General features: G+C 33.4%; 2 protein-coding genes across 3 annotated transcripts; one reads left to right on the top strand and one right to left on the bottom strand.

The window, feature by feature from the left end:
- Nucleotides 1–540: 540 nt before the first annotated feature.
- On the top strand, nt 541–2,916 carry LOC115715644 (uncharacterized). Its single transcript, XM_061105829.1, has 3 exons — nt 541–1,404; nt 1,566–2,640; nt 2,770–2,916. Exons 1-3 carry the CDS (start codon nt 584–586, stop codon nt 2,914–2,916), a joined length of 2,043 nt encoding a protein of 680 aa, XP_060961812.1. The 5' UTR covers nt 541–583.
- A 1,291-nt stretch (nt 2,917–4,207) lies between these two features.
- LOC133032546 (uncharacterized) lies at nt 4,208–5,837 on the bottom strand. 2 transcript variants are annotated; one of them, XR_009685168.1, is made up of 3 exons: nt 5,359–5,837; nt 4,665–5,231; nt 4,208–4,521 (listed from the first exon to the last, which is right to left on the bottom strand). XR_009685168.1 is itself a non-coding variant. In XM_061106525.1 (2 exons), the coding sequence occupies exons 1-2, from the start codon at nt 5,488–5,490 to the stop codon at nt 4,896–4,898; spliced, it is 468 nt and encodes a 155-aa protein (XP_060962508.1). In that variant the 5' UTR covers nt 5,491–5,837; the 3' UTR covers nt 4,208–4,895. The 2 variants fall into 2 exon arrangements, 1 of the variants encoding a protein (XP_060962508.1); XM_061106525.1 differs by having other exon boundaries at nt 4,208–5,231.
- Nucleotides 5,838–22,753: the final 16,916 nt, after the last annotated feature.

Here is a 22,753-nt window from a genome sequence, read left to right as displayed (position 1 = left end):
AATCACCAAGAAAACACCATTAAATCCGGCGAAGAGTTTTTTAAAAGGAATCAGAATTGAAGAACAACACGTACAGGAAACCGTCCCAACAAAATAACAGAGGTAAACACAACAAACCCAAAAAATAATTTAATTCTTAAGAAACCAAAAAAAATTAAAAATAAAAAAAAAGGATTTAGATCTGAAGTTTTAAACAAAAAAACGAAAACACAACTGTGATATTCTTTAATTTATGATGCAAAAACATAAATGGGGGTTGTTCTATTGTTAATTTGACATTTGCAACACAAAATGATTTCGAAAAAAAAAATCGATAAATTGGAACAATTATTCAAACACAACATCAGGGTTGTTCAAATGTTGTTTTGCGGTCAGTACTAGAACAACATTCATACATATATGTATCAGACAAATATAATAATAAAAACTTAAAAAAAAATAATGGGTATTTCTGTTTGGTTGTTTTTGTGTTGTTTTATTGTTGTTATTTTTTTTTGTTGATTTTTTTTTTGTTGTTTTGCTATTGTTTTATTGTTGTTGTACAATTGTTTTAACATTAAATAAGACCCTGGAATGACAGGTAATGGAACGTCTACCAGTACTCATCAAGAGCAATGGACAATGGAATGAAGATCACAATTATGTGAACTATGTGGCTAGTGGAGAATTCATACCAACAAAATGCAAGTACGAAGAGCTACTGCAAATACTGGTTACTTCATTGGGGTGCGAAAACACCAGCACAACACTACAAATACAGTACCAAGCTAAAGAAGGAATACCACCGATCAAAATATGCAACGATCGAAGCCTCTACTTTTACTTGGAATTGAAAATGAAGGAAACAGATTTCACGACATATCCACTATGTGTGAACCAGGAAAACAACAACACAACACGTGCTGCAACACCAAATTCGATATCCACAACAACACCGAATGAATATAATGTTGCAATGATCGAAAACAACACAACAACGCTTGAAAACAACATAACAACAACAGAATCATACACAACGGGACAGCAAACGGTAGAAGGGGAAAAGTCAGAAACAATAGAAGATGAGGAGGACAAATTCGACATAATTGACTATGCAAATCTGGTTGCTGAAGAAATGGTAGAACAACTTGAAAACACCAGTAAAAAACTGGATCCAGAAATTGACATCAACAATGCAAAGTTAATAACAGACAAGCAACACCCCGAAGTGGAAAAAGGACAGGCATACAAAGACAAAGAAACTCTAAAAAATGTCCTCAGCTACTACGCAATCAAAAACAACTTTCAGTACAAAGTGTGGAAGTCCTGCTCTCAAGAATACAGTCTGAAATGTGTTTACGAAAGCTGCAATTGGTCACTAAGAGCATCGAGAAATGGGCCAACAAACACATTCATAATCAGGAGGTTGGTTTTTAATAGTTTTTTAATGTTGTTTTTGTTGGCATCCTTAACAAATGACCTGTTTTCACAATTTGTACTGAAATACACATGATTGGTATCTGCAACAGATTTGTTTTAATAGTTTTTTAATGTTGTTTTTTGTTGTTTTTTTTTTGTTTCAATAGGTTCTCAAATATGCACACATGCCCCATAAATATAAGGCATGAAGACCAAAGGCAAGCAACATCGAAACTGATAGGGGAATGCATAAAACCGAAGTTCTTGAACATAAAGACCAAGGCAACAGCGATGGACATAAAAGGGGAGTTGAAATACAGATATGGCATCAAAATGAACTATATGAAAGCTTGGAGAAGTAAGGAACATGCAGTAAACGACTTGAGAGGTAATGCTAGTGACTCGTACAGCCTAATACCGAGTTTCTTACACATGGTGGAAAAAACAAACCCTGGATCATTTGTGGATCTGAAAACGGCAGAAGACAACAGCTTGCTCTTTGTTTTCATGGCGTTGGATGCATCCATAAAAGGGTGGGGAGCATGCAGACCGATAGTTGTTGTGGACGGAACGTTCCTCGAAAGCGGCTTATGGGGGAACTTTGTTGTGCGCATGCACACAAGATGCGACAGTCATATTTTTCCACTAGCGTTTTGTGTTGCAGATTTTGAGAATGACCAATCTTGGAAATGGTTCTTCAAAAAATTTAAAGAAGCGTATGGTGTACGGGAACACCAATGCCTAATTTCGGTACGAAATGAAAGCCTCATCAAAGCAGCGAGAGAAATATATCCAGAAATTGCACACAGTTACTGCGGTTACCACATTTTGAGCAACCTTAAAACAAGCTTCAAACAACATGCTGCCAAATACAATCTGCCATTCTTTGGAGCAGTGAAAGCCTACACAGAAAAGCAATTCGAGTTCCACATGGCTGAATTGGATGGATTGGACAAACGCATAAGACCTTACCTCAAAAAAATCGGGTATGAAAAGTGGTCAAGAATTCATAGCCAAAACAAGAGGTATTCCACAATGACCTCAAACATATCAGAATCACTGAACGCTGCAAATTTGGCAGCAAGGGAGCTACCAATTACAACGCTGCTAGAATGCTTGAGAGCATTGGTGCAACAATGGACGCATACTAATAGGACAAAAGCACAAAACACCTTCACTAAGCTATCACCAACTGGAGAAGACATACTGTTGAAAAATTACACATACTCATTGAATCTGGAGGTAAAATATTAATTATGTTTTTTTTTGTAGTGTTGTAGTGTTGTTGTAGTGTTGTTTCAATAGTTTTGTATTGTTGTTGTAGGAATTACACCTATGTTTGATTTTTTTTTCAATAAAATTTAAAACGAGGTTAAAGCAACAACGGATTACTTGTTTGAGGTAACAAGAATGAAAGAATCGTGGGAAGTAGACCTAGAAAAAAGAACATGCACGTGCAACAGGTTCCAAATAGATGAAATGCCATGCGGGCACGCGATGGCCGTGATGAGGAGATGAACATGGACCCGTACACCTACTGTTCGCATTACTACACAAAAAATTGGCCGGCAACTTATTCGGGGACGGTTTACCCAATAGGACACCAAAGTGAATGGGAGGTACCGGAAGAAGTGAAAAATATTACAGTCTTGCCTCCACATGAAAGAGTAAAATCAGGAAGACCAAAAACATTAAGAAGGAAGGCTGGATGGGAAAGGGATCAACACAACAAGTGCAGCAAATGTGGTGAACTGGGGCATAACAAAAGAACATGCAGCAGAAGACGTAGAAGGGAATAAAAACAACAACGAACAACGAGTGGAAAAACAAAAGAAAACTACACATACCTTATGAGAATTAGATATTGAGGAATTTAAATTTACGAAATACACGGGGAATACGAGTTTTTATTTGAAAAACATTGATTACATTGGGAATTGTTGATACTCTAGATTGGATATTAAAAGATGTTGGATACTAAATTGAATATATATATGAAGTTTGTTATTGAAACGGTTGTGTTTTTAATACCGAAATGAATATTTGGATTCAAAAAACGAGAAACTATAAGAAAAAAAAAAAAAGAATGGATCTGAAATGAAAAAACAAACAACTTTAACATACCAACTTTTTTGTACATAAAAATAATAAGAAAAAACATACGAAAATAAAAGATTACATATTGTCCACACAAAGCGTAAGGAAAAACAACAGAACACCAATGTTTGTTTACGAAAAACAACATGAAAAACATTACAACAACATTAAAAAACTATAAGAACAATGACAGTCTGATTGAAAAAGCAAATCACTTCTTGGGAAGGCTGGGAGGGGCCTCGGATTCACTTTCAATGTTCTCAGTTGCTTCTTCATCCCATATTGATAAAATAACGCAGCCAAACGATCGCGGTGAATTTCCACATCAAAATCAGAGGATGGGATGGGTTTGCCATCAATGAAATACTCAGCAAATGATGCAACAAAAACACCACAATCACCGGAAAAAAACAATAAAACACAAAAAAAGACACTATGAAAACACTGATAAAAAACAAAAGTCAACAACAAAAAAATAAAAATACAAACAACCAGTGAAAAAACATTGAACACTAAACATAAAACTTACGCTGTGACCTGCTCGGGTAAACCATCAACAGCAACAATAGGAAACGGTTCCATAGTGCTAAACTTAGTTTCGTTGCGAAGGCCTTTGAAGTCTAACATAGAGAAGTAATATGGTAAAATAACAGAGAAAGGCTTGCAAGCCTCTTTGGCGACGATCATATACCTCCCAGAACGCAGTGAATTTTACAGATATATGCGCCTGTCAACTATGTTAAGACGACCACAAATCCAATGATCCTGTAATTTTACATTGATAGGCATAATAACATGATCAACCAAATGCCAAGGAGTGGCACATAATATCTTACCACCTTGAATGTACTGGGCCACATTGTGAGAAAGAGACAACACCGATATATCGTTGTTTTTCTCAACAAACCTCTCATACAAAGTTGTTATGCTAGAACAAAAGAGGCAATCAGTTGTGGTGACTTTGATTTTCGGCTCGGCTGAGTACATTATTTTCTTACGAAGATAATAGAAAATGATGTCAATGTGCTGAACAAACAGATAAAAAAAAGTAAGTGAAAAAACATTCAAACTTATGAAAAACTAACAGAACAACACTTAAAAACATTAAAAAAAAAATAGATAAAAAAAATAATATGTAAAATAATAATAATAATAAAATAAAAACTTACAGAATTGGTAAGGAAACAATTAGGGTAGGCAAGGTTGTGAAACCACATCTTGTTGCTGATGTCCTCAACACCAAAACGAAATGGCGGAAATATAGTGTCCTTACCCTTACAATACACATTAGTTGTTGTGCTAAAAAAAAACAAATAAAAAAATATCAAAACAGAAATGAAAAAATAAAAATAAATAGAAAACAATAACAGATATACAACTGAAAACACCTACAAAAATACTTACTTAGATTTGTGCTTTCTAAGACCTGAATCAACCCACTTGACAAAATCAGCTTCCAATTGCGGATCAACAGGTTCACCAATCTTGTTGTCCAACGGGCACAAACCACGCACATATTTAACGACCTTATACACAGAATCATCAGGAGAAACCGAGGATGAACCTGATTTAGATGCACCAGAAGCAAGCTCAATGAATGGGGATTTCAAAACAGCTCCTTTCTTCCGATCCCTCTTTTGAGGACGTAAAATAGGAGTCTCTTGAAAAACAACCATTTCAAGATTAGTCTTCTCAGAAGTGTCAACAGGAGCAGGGGCATGAGTTGAGGAACCAATCTAAAAAAGAGAAAGGATAAATAAAAAGACTTATGTTTTAATTTCAAACAGTACAATTAAAACACCATAAAAACAACAATATAATACCAAATAAATACAAATATAAAAAAAAAACATAAACACAAACCAAATTCTCCACAGCTTTAACAGCAGATGCAATTGTTGCATCAACATCAATGTTCTCCTCCCCACCTTGAGACTGATCAGGCTGATAACAAAAAAAACAGTAAAACACTATTAAAACAAACACAAAACACATAAAGACACAAAAAAAAGCACAAACCAAAAATGATGTCCAAACAAGAAACACACCTGTTTGATATCTGCAATAGGTTCCACAGTTTCAGAATTCTTGGCATCATCGACCTTGCCGGTATCATCATCCCTCGAAACAACCGCGGGGACAACAACACCCTCATCGTTACGAACATCGCCCGTGTGAGCCTCATCCTGACCAGCACCAACACCATCTCCACCCAGATCATCATCATCATCATCAGTTTCATCGTCATGATGATCATCTCCTTTGTCATCGTCGAATTTATCATCCTCGTCTTCCTCCGAAGTGGAATCTTCATCATCCTCATTTTCTGAAGTACGAAGAGCATCTTCGGGCGAGATCCATTGTGAGTGGGACCACCTTGGGATGACCGAGAAAAAAATAAGTAATCGTATAAAACAACATAAAAACACTATTAAAAAAATAACAGAAAAAGTAATGACAATTTACAAAAAAAAACCTCAATAAGAATGTCCAGCTTCTTGTTCATCTCAGCAACAGATTTCATAAGAATCCCTTGCTGGCTGACAACAACAGATAAACACTTTTTAAATTCCTCAAACTCAACTCGGGAGACATTCTCATGAGCAGTTGATGAAGAAGAACCCATCGAAGCCGGAGTTGACCGGCGGGCTTGGAACCACCTTTAATTTTGAATTTCACAGCCTCGGGAGTAGTCTCACCACAGAAAAAATCAGTGAGGCTCATACTCAATCTCTCAACGGAAGTTGGAGTGAGGTTTCTTAATTTTAACTGAAACAACAAAAGCCAACAAAAAACAATATGCACATGAAACTGAAATTATAAAATAACAACAACAATAAAAACATAAAGTATAAATAATGTATACAAAAACAACATTAAAACAACAGTGAAAAAATAATAAAAAACAACGGGATTACCTCTTTCAAAGACCGATCGAAAATGAGGGTGTTCATGACATCCATTTTCACCATACCCTCCTTGTCCTTGGGTAATTTAGGCCAATTCAAAATCCTTGGAATGCCAACATTTGAGTACAAGGATAGTTTCCCAATAACATACGGGCAACACTCGAAAAACCAGAATTGAATAGCCAAAGGAAAACCCAATAACCTGTAATACCCACCATCCTCGTCACTACGAACTACCCTCTTATAACCGAATCTATCTTACCCTTCAAAGAATGCATAGTGATATCAAAACAATGCTTGCCCCACCCAAATTCATTATATCGACCACTATCCACAACATCTATTTCCTCAAACGAAACAACCGTACTGCCGGGGGACCACCTAACAAATAACACCGCACAAAATACAATACGACCAACTTGACCGCAAGATCGTCGTTATCCTTAAGATTGTCAGCAATAAAAGCAGTCTGAATAGCAGCCTTGGTAATTTTTTTGTACCCCTTAAAACAAGATTTGACCAATTCATTATCATCTTGCTTAAACTTATAAAAATCAGAATCAACATGACAATCTAACCCCGTGACCAACGCAAACTCTTCGATACTAAACCTAAGGTATTTCCCTTGGACACAAACCCAAAACTCCAACCCATTAGGCTGCTGAACCTCCCTCAACAGCAAACAATGCAGCAATTGGTAATGAATTATGTACTCAGGAATTCGAAGAAAATAACCAAACACAGATTTTGAAAAAATTTCCAATTGGCTTTCAGTTAAAATTCTCTTAATGTCACCAAGTACAGAGTAATAACCAGATGTTACTACTCTAGAATGATAAAATTGAGATCGAGTGTACTTGCATTCCCAATCCTAAAAAACAGAACAATGAAAACACTGATAAAACACCAAAAAACACTACGAAAATAACAACAACAAAAAAACAACAAAAAAACATAGAACAGAATGCATAACATCACAAACCTCAACAATCCTATTAACAGGAATTTCTTCAGAAACACCTGATGATGGAACCACCTTCACAGGGGATTTACCCTTGCCCTAAAATAAAAAATAACAACACCAACAAAACAACAAATAAAAAATTGACAAAAACACATAAATAAAATCGAACAATATATATAAAACAATTACAAATACATAAACAAAAACAAACAAATACCTAGATATATGAACCTCAAATAGCGAATTTAACAAAAAAACAAAAAACCTCAAAAACAACAACAGATAAATAGTAAAATACCTTAACAGAAACAGGCGACTTAAGAAATTCAGAATCCAACTCAAAATCTGAGTCCGAATTTTCAACAACAGTTCGAGGTCTTTTTCCTCGAGTGTTCTTCGAAGGTCCAGCAATGGTTTTTCTTTTAACAGAAGGGGAAGTGGGGCTAGGAGGGTTCTCTTTCAGATTTTTTTTACCCATTTTTGATTTGGGTCTGGTTTTCTGCGATTGTTTTCTGGGTTTTGTAACTTTGGCCGGAGATGGTGATGAACGAGTAACGGCCATTATGAAGAACTATGAAGGTATTTATAGAAAAAAATAATAAAAATGGGAGGGAAAATGAGAGGGAAGTTTAAGATAGTGGGATGGGATTTGAAATTTTTTAAAATGAAAAAACTACCCACTATAACAACCGTCTAAGCAAACTGAAAATGGGGAAGAAGATGAACAGTTGAGGTGAGAGAGAATACCAATTACAAAATTTAGATTCGAAAATAATATAAAAAAAATAAAAGAAAAATACAAAAAAAACAACACTTTTTGATCAGAACACATAACCGTCAAATCAAAACAATTAATTTTTTTTTTTAAAAAAAAAAAAAACGTGGCAAAACCCTATCGTGACAAGTGGCAATGAAAACAAACACCACTCACATCAAGCGGCTAAAGTTTTAAAGGCAGTAAACTGCCAAAAAAAAAAAAAACAGTATAAATGTTGCAATTTTCGTGCAACAGTAAAAATGAAATAAATTGGGAAAAATCAGTATAGGGTGTAAATTTCCCAAGTTTTATTCGATTTAACTCCTTCCTAAAGGCCCACTTCACCAAAAGACTTTGGTTTACTCCCAAGAAGTAATGTGAAGCTTGCTCGAGTTACCTTTAACTACTAACAAAAAGTTTCTATATAATATGTAAATCTCTTCAATCACAAGTTGAGGTAACAAAAAGATACCCATCCAATAGTATTTTATGTCAATCAACACTAAATGAACCTTTTTTATTTTTTGGAATGGAAATGAACCTAATTTTTAGTACTTAAACTATTTGGATTTTTTTAAAAAAAATTTACAAACGATTTTAAATAACTACAACGTACACAATTAATCATGAAAAAAATAAGACTAAAAAGTTATCATGAATGTTGAAAACATAAAGAGTATACCAAAATTATTCTTTTAAGAAATATACTATTGTTAAGCAAAAATTCCACATTTAGAATATAAAAATAAATGCAAAACACAATTTCACCTATGCTAAATTTATAGCATAAGAGTTTATTAATTTTAAGTTCGACCCATCCAAGATTAAAAGAATAATTACGTACTGGGTTGGTTGGCTGAACATTTTTGTGATCTTTATAGTGGTTGGAGCTCCCTAATTGACTTGCCCTTTTTAAGTATGCTGGAGTGCCACTTGAAGATCGAAGTTTGAACACAGCCTGTCGTATCTTGAGGAAAGAAGATCATGTCATTCACCGACCATCTTGCTGAAGAAGATGTTGATTGTATAGACCATGAAGACTTATCTGATGATAGATTTGAAATGCTTGTTTCTATGCGTTCATTTATGTTGCCTGTGAGAGTAGGCAAGGACTTATACATTGAACCATATTTTCCCAATAGATTCGCTCGCCAGTTTGGATTTGATCAAGGTGTGTCACTTCGTTCTAGTTTTTCTTGGAGGACACAATGTGGGATAATTATTGTTGCTGAAGCTTGGGCATTACTATTGAGAAGGAACACTAGTATTCACCTTCATATTCCCAGTATTACTCGCATGGGTCAGTGTACTTGGTGGTATGGTCGTTGGTGGGTAAGAACTTGTACGCCTTACTTAGGAAGATCTGTGAGAAATCTTCATTTAGAGTTAACCAAGAAACCCTATGTGGAGGAGGATACTAAGTATATCATTAAGGACATTCGAGCAATTTACTCCACCCTTGATGAGGTTTTTGTGAGATGTACTCCTGAAAAGCATGATTTCACTAATGCTGACTATGCCATCACTGGTGCCAACTATGTCGATACTGAATCGGACATTGGATCAGAAAATGACCATTCTTTAGCTCCGCATTTCAAACGAGTGAAACGTGCAAAGCATGATGATTCTAATCATATTGAAGATGTATCCTTCCCACTTACTCAGAGTTCAGAGATACCGCCATCTGATACTTGCTTTGGAGCTTCTAGCTCAAGGGATAAAGAACTTATCGATTTTGATGGGTCTGATGATTATGTTGACAAAGAATTTAACAGTGAGGCATTGCCTGCAGAGCACACCATTCTACCAGAACTGATTGCCTCAGCAAAGATGGGTGTTCCATCATCAGTTGTTCCCTCAGATTTGCTTATTCCTCTACCAGACCCAGTGTTGACAATGTTAGCTTCAGCAATCACCAACTCCGACTTGAATGAACATACCAAAAGGTTTGTGATTGAATGCATGAAAGACATTCTTCATTTGTTATCTTCTCTTTTGACAACAACAGACATTTCAAAACATTGTGCGGACGTGGGTATGCAACTTGACGTGTTGAGTACCCTTTGCGGGCATTATAAATGTGGCTTAGCAGAGGTTGCATGGCTCACTAACAATGTCAATGATTTGCTCAAAGCTCAAGAAAAGTCTCTCGCTTCTGCTCAAGTTGTTGAGGATGCTCTTAGTCTTGATGAATTTCTTATCATGGATCTTCTTCGTCGTGATAAGGATAATTTGGCAGCTATAGATCGTTTGTCCATATCTGTCACTAACAAGACAAAGGATTTTGAAGATTTTAAGGTAGAGGAAGCAGAGATTATTGCAGCAGAACTAGCCATACAACAACGGTGAGCTAAGTTCGAAGCCAAAAAAGTATCATTTGAGGTAGATCTTTCTAGTCTCAATGATTCCTTGAAGGAACAACGACATCTCGCTGAGGAGATAAGTCGGTCAAAGGACCAAGCTAGTGTAAAAAAATTCCATGAAGCTGAGAGAGTAAAAGAACCAATCAAGATTCAAGAAGAAGAAATCCAGAGAAGACTCGACGCTTTGGCTTTATTTCTCTAGATGGACTGAAGATCTTATAATTTTCCGTCTAAAAATTTTTAGTTTTAGTTTTTGTTAGCTTTTTTTTGTGTTTATTAGCCTCGAGGACTAATAGTATTTTTTCATTTAGACCTTTTAGAATTTTGACTCTTTTGTTAAGAGAAATAAATAATATATATATATTTTTTTTTTTGTGGCTGCATCCAATTTTGTTCAGATTGCCTACGTATCCTTTTAAGGGATCAAGCCGTTCGTAGTTCTTTGCATTTTGTTTTTTTTATGCAATTTTTTTTTTTTGAGGAGATCAAACTTTTATTTTATGTGGCTGGGCCTAGTTGTAAACTAGATTGCCTACGTACTCGGAATGGGATCAAGCCTTACGTAGTTCATTACACACTCGTCTTCTTAAGTGTGTTGTCTACAACATGGGTAAATACCTTTTTGTTTAAGTGTAGAACTTTTTGATGAACATCCCATTAACACACGGATAAATGCGTCGGCCTTCTGAATCTGAAAGTTCATATGTCCCTCTTAGGAAGACCTTAGTAACAACATAAGGTCCTTCCCACTTTGCCTCAAATTTTCCTTTCATCCTTCTAGTTATGACAATTGGTCTTTTCGCTGTAAGCACTAGATCTCCAACCAAAAAAGATCAAAATTTGACTTTCTTGTTGAATGCCCCAGCTACTTGGGCTTGGTAAATTTTGAGCTTTTGTTGAATAGCAAGCCGCTTTTCATCTAATGCTTCAAGCTCAGCCAGACGGATTTGCACATTTTCATCTGGGTTTGTTAATTGAGTAGCAATTCTTAATGAAGGTATTTGAACCTCCAAAGGTCAAACTACTTCAAACCCAAACACCAAGTTATAAGGTGTGCAACCAGTCGCGGTCCTTACCGTGGTTCTATAAGCCCTTAAAGCTTCTAGGAGGTGTTGATTGTTGGGTTTTATGACCTAAATAAAACTCATTTCAATATAATCAGATTTACTTATTAATAAAGATCAGAAATAACATTTTATGTTGCATGGTTCACATGATTTATTTCATGATTATATATACATAATGTATGAATTCTATTTAAGTCCAGAACATATCAATTTGTTAATGATTATAGTGTTGTCAACACAGTGGAATATAATCTTAATTATATGTTCGAAGGTTTATTCCCTGATTTGTCAGTTCACTGGATTTAGACTGACATGATAATCAGCGATAGGTATTCTTACACCTTGGATAAGTGTTATGTCCTTTCCAAGGCATTGGCAAAGTTTACCAGCATCGGATTTATGGAGTATACATCGAAAGGGACCGATATTGAACTTTGATTAGATATATTAGAATTTACCATAATATCTATTCAATTCAATATCACCTGTTGATCCTAGATTAAATGATCTTAATCCTGATATGTTTAGGTTCGATCTCAAGAGTATTATACATGTTCTTTGATTTGTTAGTTAAGCCTACTTTTGGGTCAGGGTGATACGTATATTTTGGGAACATGATAGTATAATTGAGTGGGAGCGCTAACATAAATATGGAGTCTATAACTTCTATAGGAATTTAGAAGTGAAACGATGATATCCTTCGAGCTTGGCTAAACAGAGATAAATGGTGGAGATCTCATTTCACTTCGCTGAAATATCATTTATACGGAGCTAAGTGTTTTAAGGATAAAATACATTGAAGGTGTAACGGTAACTTAGTGCCTTTTCAATGTAGATCATCTATTAGAGGGTCATTGATCACATTAGGATTATAACAATGGATAATTAATGACGTATCTATATCGTGGAACATATAGAGTGTTCTATATACTGAGAGTGCAATTCTAAGTTCTATGCGTGGATTCAACGAAGAATTAATAAGTCAGTAAATTTAAGATATAAATTCTTGATCTGCTTATTGGAAGCTCGGTTATATAGACCCATGGTCCCCATACTAGTTGAGACCATACTGCTTGTAAGACTCAGTTAATTGATTTTGATTAATCAATTATAATTCTAAAGTTAGACTATGTCTACTTTGTGAATTTTCACTAAGCAAGGGCGAAATTGTAAAGAAAAGAGATTCTAGGTTTATTTATTAATTAAGAGACTTTATATGTCTAATTAATAAATATATTAAATGGCAATATTATTTAATAATTAATTTTTAGTTATTAAATAATTAGAATTGGCATTTAAATGGTTGAATTTGAAAATTGGCGTTTTTGAGAAAATGAGATGCAGAAATGATAAAACAGCAAAATTGCATAAGTGAGGCCCATTATCCAAAGCCCAGGCCGGCCACTATTGTAGGCTTTTATTATTTATTTTTTATTATTTTAATGCCAAATAATTCTAACTTAAACCTAGGTGGTTACCTATAAATAGGTAGTGATGGCTTCAGAAAAAGATGATACATCTCATTCCTTCACAGAAATTTTTCTAGCCGCCACCTTCTCTCTCTTCTTTTCTTCTCTTCAATTTTGAACCTTAAGTGAATGAGTGAGTGCCAACACACATCAAGTGGTATCTCAATCATAGTGTGTAAGACTGTGGAAAATCAACCAACAAGAAGGAGATTCAGCATCAAAGGAAGGAGAGAGAGAGATCCAGGTTCAGATCTTGGTGATGCTCTGCTACAGAAAGGAATCAAGGGCTAGAGATCTGAACGGAAGGAGTCATTATATTCCGCTGCACCCAATGTAAGGTTTCCTAAACTTTATATGTGTTTATTTCATTGTTTTAGAATTCATATTAGGATGTTAATGAAACATACTTGTTAGTAAATCTAGATCCTGGTAAAATTATATCCAACATTGATGCCAATCCCTTTTATTCTTTGTCGCTGTCTTCTTCATGATTTTCCATAACACTTTGTTAAATGCTTCTGTTTAACCATTTGAAGACGGTTGTAACTAGCCGAGAAATTGTGCTTGAATTTGTTTTTGTTCATCAACTTGACCATTTCCTTACATTTGAAATAAAGGGCATTGTCAAAGATAATTTTTGAAGGAACCCTGTATCGATAAATTAGGTGGGTCCTTATAAAATCAGCGACATCTTCTGCCTGTACTTCTTTTAGTGGTGCAACTTCGACCCATTTGAAGAAGTAATTTGTGATGGCCAAAATATATTTATGGGCTTTGGAAGAGGGTGGCGTAAAAGGACCAATGACGTCCATTTCTCATGTTTCGAAAGGTCATGACGTATAGAAGGATGGAGTGGTTGAGGAGGTTGGTGGATGAAATCTCCATGTAATTGGCATGACTTACAACATTTAGCAAAATTAATCTCATCTTGAACCATAGTAGGCCAATAGTAACCCAACCGCTTTAATTAAGCCGACAATTTTGGGCCGGCTTGATGGGTGCCACATGTACCGGCTGTTGGAAATATTTTACCAGGATCTAGATTTACTACCAAGTATGTTTGATTAACATCCTAATATGAATTCTAAAATAATGAAATAAACACATAAGAGTTTAAGAAAACCTTACATTGGGTGCAGCGGAATATTATGACTCATTCCATTCAGATCTCTAGCCCTTGATTCCTTTCTGTAGCAGAGCATAATCAAGATCTGAATGTGGATCTTCTTTTCTCCTTCTTTGATGCAGATTTTCCATAGTCTTACATACTATGATTGAGGTACCACTTGATGTGTGTGGGCACTACTCATTCACTCAAGTGTTTTCGAAATTTAGAGAAGAAAAGAGAGAGAGAAGTGGTGGCTCAGGAATTCATTCTGAAAAGAATGAGATACAATTGTCTTGGAAACCTAAAGCCTTTACCTTCTATTTATAGAATATCACATAGGGTTAAGGTTGAATTACTTGGCATTTAAAAATGAAAAATAAAATGATAAAAGGAAACAAAGTGGCCGACCATAGAAAATGGAAACAAGCCTCTCACTTTTACAACTTTCCTATTTTATCATTCTTAGTTTCCCATTCTCCAAAATTGCCAATTTTCTAATTCAACCACATAAATGTCAAAACTAATTATTTAATAACTATAATTAATTATTAAATAATATATTGTCATTTATTTTATTTATTAATAAAAACTAATCAAAGTTTCTCAATTAATAAATATACCCTTTAAACTCTCTATTTACTGTTTTACCCTTGCTTAGTGAAAATTCATAAAGTAGACAAAGTCTAACTTTAGAATTATAATTGATTAATCAAAATCAATTAACTGAGTCTTACAAGCAGTATGGTCTCAACTAGTATGGGGACCATGGGTCTATATAACCGAGCTTCCAATAAGTTGAACCGAATTTACCAAGTAAATTCCTTAACTTATTAATTCCTTATTGAATCCACACTTAGAACTTGGAATTGCACTCTCAATCATATAAAACGCTCTATATGTTCCATGATATAGACACGTCATTAGTTATCCATTGTTATAATCCTAATGTGATCAATGACCCTCTAATAGATGATCTACATTGAAAAGGCACTAAGTTACCGTTACACCTTCAATGTATTTTATCCTTAAAACACTTAGCTCCGTATAAATGATATTTCAGCAAAGTGAAATGAGATCTCCACCATTGAATTCTGTTTAGCCAAGCTCAAAGGATATCATCGTTTCACTTCTAAATTCCTATAGAAGTTATAGATTACATATTTATGGTAGCGCTCCCACTCAATTATACTATCATGTTCCCAAAATGTACGTATCACTCTGACCCAAAAGTAGGCTTAACTAACAAATCAAAGAACATGTATAGTACTCTTGAGATCGAACCTAACCATATCAGGATTAAGATCATTTGATCTAGGATCAACAGGTGATACTGAATTGAATAGATATTACGGTAAGTTTCAATATATCTAATCAAAGTTCAATATCGGTCCCTTCTAATGTATACTCCATACATCCGATACTGGTAAACTGTGCCAATGTCCTGGAAAGGACATAACACATTTCCAAGGTGTAAGATTACCTATCGCTGATTATACCATGTCAGTCTAAATCCAGTGTTCTGACAAATCAGGGAATAAACTTTCGAACATATAATTAAGATTATATTCCACTGTGCTGACAACACTATAATCTTTAACAAATTCATGTGTTCTGGACTATAAAAGAATTCATACATTATATACATATAATCATGAAATAAATCATATGAACCATGCAACATAAAATGTTATTTCTGATCTTCATTAATAAGTAAATCTGATTATATTGAAATGGATTTTATTTAGGGCACAAAACCCAACAAACTCTCACTTGCACTAATATAAAACAAAATGTGCATTTCAAATAATCATTAACACCTTGATATACAAATCAAGTGTAGTAGTAGTAAACTCCTCGTAATAGGATCTGACAAGTTGAATTAACAACAACCTTTTCTCCACCATTACTTTCCCTTAATCACAAAATCCTTGATATTGTGAAATTCCTCTCTATATGTCTACTCTTATGGGATACTGGATTCTATACCTTTGGCAACTACTTTTGGTTAATCAGAAAATTAACACTAGTAGTTAAGACAAGTTGGAACGGTGCCACAATTATATAGAACTTTCCTTAGACTGAATAAGTACCTTTCCTGCAACTTTAACATTCAGTCTCTCTCTGGTAGACTAAGAGATTTCAGATAGGTTTTTACACTTCTCCAAAATCACTTCTCCACCCCCAGAGTAATCACCATCTTATCAGCAGACTTTCTAGCACAAAGGCAAGTCTTGAAATCTGTTGTGGTGTAGTCTAAGAGTTTTAAACACACCCTTATTGACTAACATATAGTTCCTCTTCTTAATCTTAAGATTTACTTGATTGTCTTCCAATGTTCCTATCTTGGATTAATCTGATACCTACTCATTACTCCCACTCAACAGCAGGTGTCTGGTCTAAGGCACACTAAAGCATATCTGAGACCTCTCACTGTTGATTTAAGAAATTCTTTCATGGCTTTATCTTTTCTGGAATAGTTGAAACTTTTCCTTAGGTAAATAAAATCTATGCTTAGAAGTTGTGAAGCTTCTATAGATTGCCATTGGAAAGGAAATGCTTCAGCATCTTACTAAAGTAAGTTGCTTGCATTAGAGTAAGTAATTACCAGGTATACCACAAGCCATAGGTTTAGATAAACTAAAACCTATAATACTAGGAACAGGAAGTTTTGTTAAATCCATTGAATAGATTTATTAACGAAAATTTCCTTTTATGCCCTTATAATAGGAAACTTTAGGTTACTCCATGTGAATGGATCAAACTATAGTTCTCTTGGCTTTTCTTCTTAGTTTCTTATCTTGACAATCCATTACTTGTTTAAACTCACAATAGATTTTAATCACTAGTGTCTTCCAAGTCATAAGAAGGTAAAGTTCCATGAAACTCTCCCACTATGACAAGGTACTGTGAATTATGTCTAAGAAAACTAAATGGTATTGACCTCTTCGGTTGTGTTAAGATAATAGAGGCAGTGGGATCATCTTGTAACGAATAAGATGATAGAACACTTATGGAATCAAGAAAAAATTATTTCCTTTATTTGCTACTTTATTTTCAGACTTAGTCATTTTCTTAGAAAAGTAGTATTTGTTTAAACAAACACTTTATTATCTAATGACTATGGGATGATCCACCCCTAATCACTTAGAATAGCTAACAAACATGCAAACCAGGGTTAGCAGTTCAAGCTTTTCTTAAGATTTCTATTAGGTCATCCATGAATCTAGTAATGATTTACATTAAGTATACAACCATTGCATCATTCTGAAATTATATTACCATAGAAGGATTTAGGCAACGACTAGTAACTAATGCAAATTGAATTTCTGGGGAGGTAAGTTTGGATATAATTCAAAAATCAAATTAATGATCTTTGAACTGCATATCTACTAACTTTTTCTCCACCCATATCAGTTCGCAAGATCTTTAACCACTTACCATTGCTAGAAATTCATGAAATTTTTCAAACATTTCAAATTTCTTTTGCATAAGGTAAAATCTAGAGTGATCGTTTTAAGAATACAACGAAAACTCATATCCACCCCTGAATGTACATCCATCTGCGAATGAGATGAACTTAATTTCAGTGGATATAGGCATATTAACTCTTTGCAGAAAATGATCTTGTCAAAACCACTATGAACAAGATACAAATGCCATAGATTTATAAAATATGTGGTTGTATCTTTTGATGACTTAAGTTTAGTTACATCAAAGAGTTCTTAGAATAGTGCAAGTGGATTCTGGTCACAGAATACTAAACTCATACAGTTTGAATCCATTGATAGAAAATGGTTATGAAACACTTGTGAAAGTGTAACTGTATAATGAGTAATTCTTTCTTGGACCACCACTACTAATTTAACTCTAAGTTGATTTGCCCATACAAGTAGGAGATTTCTAAGATTGAGGATTTATATTATTTTGGGATAGAATTTCGGGAATATAATCATACGCGTCATTTAATTTCTTAAGAGAAAATATGGAATGACTTTATATGATTTATAGACCATTCATCCAATGATATGTCATTGAGCTAATTCGAAATGAATAAGATAAGAGGAATTAGGATAATTTCGTTTTAAATAAGAATCCAACGATGCTCCGATTAGCGAGAGTCAAAGTAATCTTATTTATACAATCTTCTTGTTTCATATTGTAAAATACTAGTCTAAGGTGTCATCAATTGATGAACAGCTAGATGTTGCATATACAATATTTATCTTTCGAGATCTAACACTATTATGTTAGTCTAATGGTGAAAATCCATTAGGGATTTATCTCATTAGAAAAACAAACCAAGTTAGACCAACAATGAAGATTCGAAATTAAACTACAATTTAATAACAGAAAATAACATGGTTCAATATAAATTCATACACAATTCAGAAATTATTAATCACATAGCAAGTAGGAATGATAAGTGAAAATACTAAAACATACAATCCTAAATAATTTCCAAGGTCTTCAACAAACTGATATCAGTGTCCCGTTTAGGCGAGAGTCAGTGATACCATCCATTGAATAGAGTTGTCAGCTCATCTAAAATGATAAACATTCTAGCAACCTTTTATTCGATCAAGATTGGAATTCGCGTTGTCCCGTTTAGGCGAGAGTCAAGGCTATTCTATCTTATGAGCTTCCACCATTGTTTCATATTCTTGCAAGTCTTATACAGTCGCCACCATTAGGGTGATCAATACTATATAAAAAACTTACAAGATTACTTATCTTTCGAGATTAAATGGTGCTAACTTGCTAATGAACGTTCCTCCATTAGGGAGGATTACTCACTAAAACAATAGCTATGTAAAACCAACAATGGAGATCGAATATCCTAATAATAAAGCTCATTATTTAATGAAAGTTGTATTTTCTTCTAATATTTATTTTTAATCAATTTATTTTAAATATATATTTATTTAATTAAAATTTCCAATTTAGAATGAAAAATTCTAAATATAAATTTTAATGTAATATTTATAAATTATACTTAGATGGATATGAAAATAACGTGAATTATTTCCATCTTAGTAATAATTTCCATAAATATTTAGAAAATTATTCAATTTAAGTTGTTTCAAAATTAATTTAAATTAATTTACAACTCAAATTTAATTTTCTATAAATATATATTGCATTTCGAAAAATGAAGTGTATAAGAATACTACTTTCGAAATTGCTTTAAAATAAAATAAAAATAAATCCTGGAAAATTACTCTAATTTTTGTTGGCCTAAAATTAATTAATAAAAATTAATTTTCAACAAAAAATATAATTTTCCTATTTAATTAAATATTTAAGAAAAATTTCAAATATTTAAGTATCATGATGAATATCAACTTAAATATTAATTTTCTATTTAATTAAATACACTAGAAAAATACTTCAAGCAAAACAGATAATAACTATCTAGACTTTCATACACTAAATAATTCAATTTCTAATTATAATATATTTTAGTTCATTTATTTTAATTAATCATAACATAAATTTTTTGTGATTAATTGTGACTTTTAGTCACAACAAAAAATTATTTGAGACTAAAACATACCATTTAGACACAAGCTGTCACTAATTTAGTTTTAGTCACAACAAATATTGTGACTAAAGACACATTTAGTCACAATAAATTGTAATTTTGTGACTAATACCTTTAGCCACGAATTTTTTAGTCACAACATAAGAATAATAATTTATAATTAGTCACAACTTTTCTACTTTTAGTCACAAATTTTGTTATAATTAAAAGTAAGATTTTTTATAGTGTATATATTATTAAAACAATAAGAGCGTTATTAAGTATTTAAACTTTTATAAATTGTAATTTGTGATCAATTTTTGTTATTTAATAAAAAAAATTAAGATATTATATTTCTTCATTTTAAGATTTTTTTTACAAGAATTATATATATATAATTTATGATATTATTATTATTATTTATTGCATGACATTGAATTTCTAACAGTTAAATTTAATTGCTTAACATATTTTTGTATTAAAACTATTTTATAATTAAATGAAAAATGTATTTGATATAGAATTTTTACACAAGAATAAATTAATGGCCCCCCTAATATTTTCTCCTGGCTCTGCCCCTGAGTGATGGGGAGTGGGAATTCATCTTTTGGGCAAGTCCAATTAAGATCTCTGTAATCCACGCATATGCGGAGTTGCCCATTTTTCTTCATCACAATGATGATGTTTGCAAGTCAAATAGGATACTTAACCTCCCGAATAAACCAACAGTCTCTTAACCTGTCGCTAATATATAGGATTATTAGCGACAGGTCCCACTACTAATGCCCCGCTGCTAATAATAACTCAAACAAGTTGGGCAAGAAAATTTCCTGCCTAGTTATTAGTGGTGGGCAATAACCGTGGAGCCCACCGCTAATAGTTTTTTTATTTATTTCTTTTTTAATAAATCACAAAATATTAACAGCGAAATCTAATTTTTTCCGCTAAAACCCCCACTATATATTAGTGGCAATTTTTGTCCACCAGTAAAATTCTGCGGCTAATGACAATAATTCTTGTAGTAGGTACTTTTGTGCTTGAGACATTTTCACCTTTGGGTTGGCTGAAAAAATAGAGTTCATGGCACTGGGATTTTTGATGGTGGTTTTCCATTTACTAGAGAAATTTTTTGAAGTGTTTGAAGAAATTATCGAAAAAATTTCTGGAAAGAAAGTTGCTTCAAAGAGAATTTTTGAAAATGATTGTATGATCGCAAAATGGTACTTCATAACAAGCCTTGGCTCCTATTTATAGGCCCTTCCATTCACAATTAATACATATTAAACAGGTATTCGATCATTATAAATAGGTGTTTTTCAAGAGAGGAGTTTCCAAGACAATTTCTATCTTCATCAAAGATTTTATTCGTTGATCTTGTCAAGAGTTTACTAGCATGTTAAGGGCTCGTTTGCTCCGCTCACCCGCTAACCACAAAAATTATTGAAATATATACTCAAAAATTAACATTCAAGAATTTAAGTTAAGAAGTTAAGTTACTACAAGAAATGTCACTTTTACCAGCATAGTTCTCTACTGCGCTGGTAAAAGCTTTTACCAGCGCATTTCGCAAACTGCGATGGCGAAAAGGTCAAAGTCTTACCAGTGCACATTTGCAGTGGCTAAAATCTAACTTTTACCAGCGCATTTACGCGCTGGAAAAAGTCATTTTTGCCAACACTTTTCATTTTGTGCTGGGAAAAGTTCTAATACCAACTTTAACTTGCCAACCTCTTTTGGCAACACATCAGAAGTAAATTCTATTTTACCAGCACAATACCAAACTTTTGCAAGCACAAAAATGTGCTGGCAAAAGTGACTTTTCTTTGTAGTGAGTGCTCGTTTGGTACTAGGGCTGAGCATCGGTCAGTTAGGTCGGTTTTTTTACAAATAAAAATCCAAATTTTGGTTTTCTGTTTGGATTGGTTCAATCCGAAAACCGACGACCAATCCAGAAACATCCTTAAAATCGACTAATGTGAACTGCGGTTTGAAACCGATTTTTTTTTGTGTAAAATATAATAAAGACCCAAATAAGTGCATTACTTGATATAGAATTCAACTATAAAAGACATATTCAAAAACTTTTAATGCCAAATCTTGTAAAATTTCTATGATAATCCAAATTTATTTCTATAATAGTCAATTCTAAAACTGATATCATTAATACATAATCCCAATTTATGATATTAAAAGAAAAGGTCAAAAACATTTGAAATATAATTAACGGTAACCTTGTCTAGAAACATCCTCATATCAAATTAGTAATTCAATTTACATAATCATATTTTTGCTTCCAAATTAAGCACGAACAGATAGAACACACTACAATATATAATTGTGTGAAAATACAAAGAAATAAAAAAATCACTGCAACTTGAATTAATTTCACATGAAAATATTGCGGCCTTGTTTTATAGTTCCACCAGCTGAGTCCCCTATAACTATCAAGATTTCTGAAATGATTGGAAAATAAAGAATTATAAATATAAAAATCAATTGATCTATAAACTTCTCAAAATGACTAAAATAAGATCATTACAATCAAATTTCTATCCTTTAACAATATTCCAATTCCATTACAAGAAATCATGACTTACAACGAAACAGACATAATAATGTGCAAAAATTACACAAAACCATACTGCTCAGAAGTAGAAAGTTTTGGTTATGTATCAATCAACAATAGATTGCAAAGTTTAAGCCAAAAAAGAATACCTTAAACCAATCTAGGTTGTGCTTAGAGTGAGATAAAGGTCGAGTCTTGGCACAGTTCAATAATTAATTTTGATTTGTAAAAAAGTACTTGAAATCCAAAAATTATTTAAACTAAGAGCTGTTATTCCAATAAAAAAATAAAGAACATTAAATTTGAGAGTAGAATAAAAAAAAAAAAGGATGTACAAGAAAAAAAAAATTATCAATACTTTTTAATCTAAAAATGGAAGATGGTACTTGATTGATGTTGATGATGAGAAGAGAGTTTCAGATGGAGAGACGAGATAAGAAGAGAGTGAGAGTAAGAGTAACTGAGTGAGTGAGATTGGGGGTCGGGGGCGGGCCAGCGGGGCAATGGATTATGGAACTTTGTTTGAACTTTGAA

This window comes from Cannabis sativa, chromosome X (assembly GCF_029168945.1).
Source record: "Cannabis sativa cultivar Pink pepper isolate KNU-18-1 chromosome X, ASM2916894v1, whole genome shotgun sequence".
NCBI classification, from domain to species: Eukaryota; Viridiplantae; Streptophyta; class Magnoliopsida; order Rosales; family Cannabaceae; genus Cannabis; species Cannabis sativa.
Note: the sequence above shows the minus strand (reverse complement) of the source record. Positions and strands in the feature narration are given on the sequence as shown.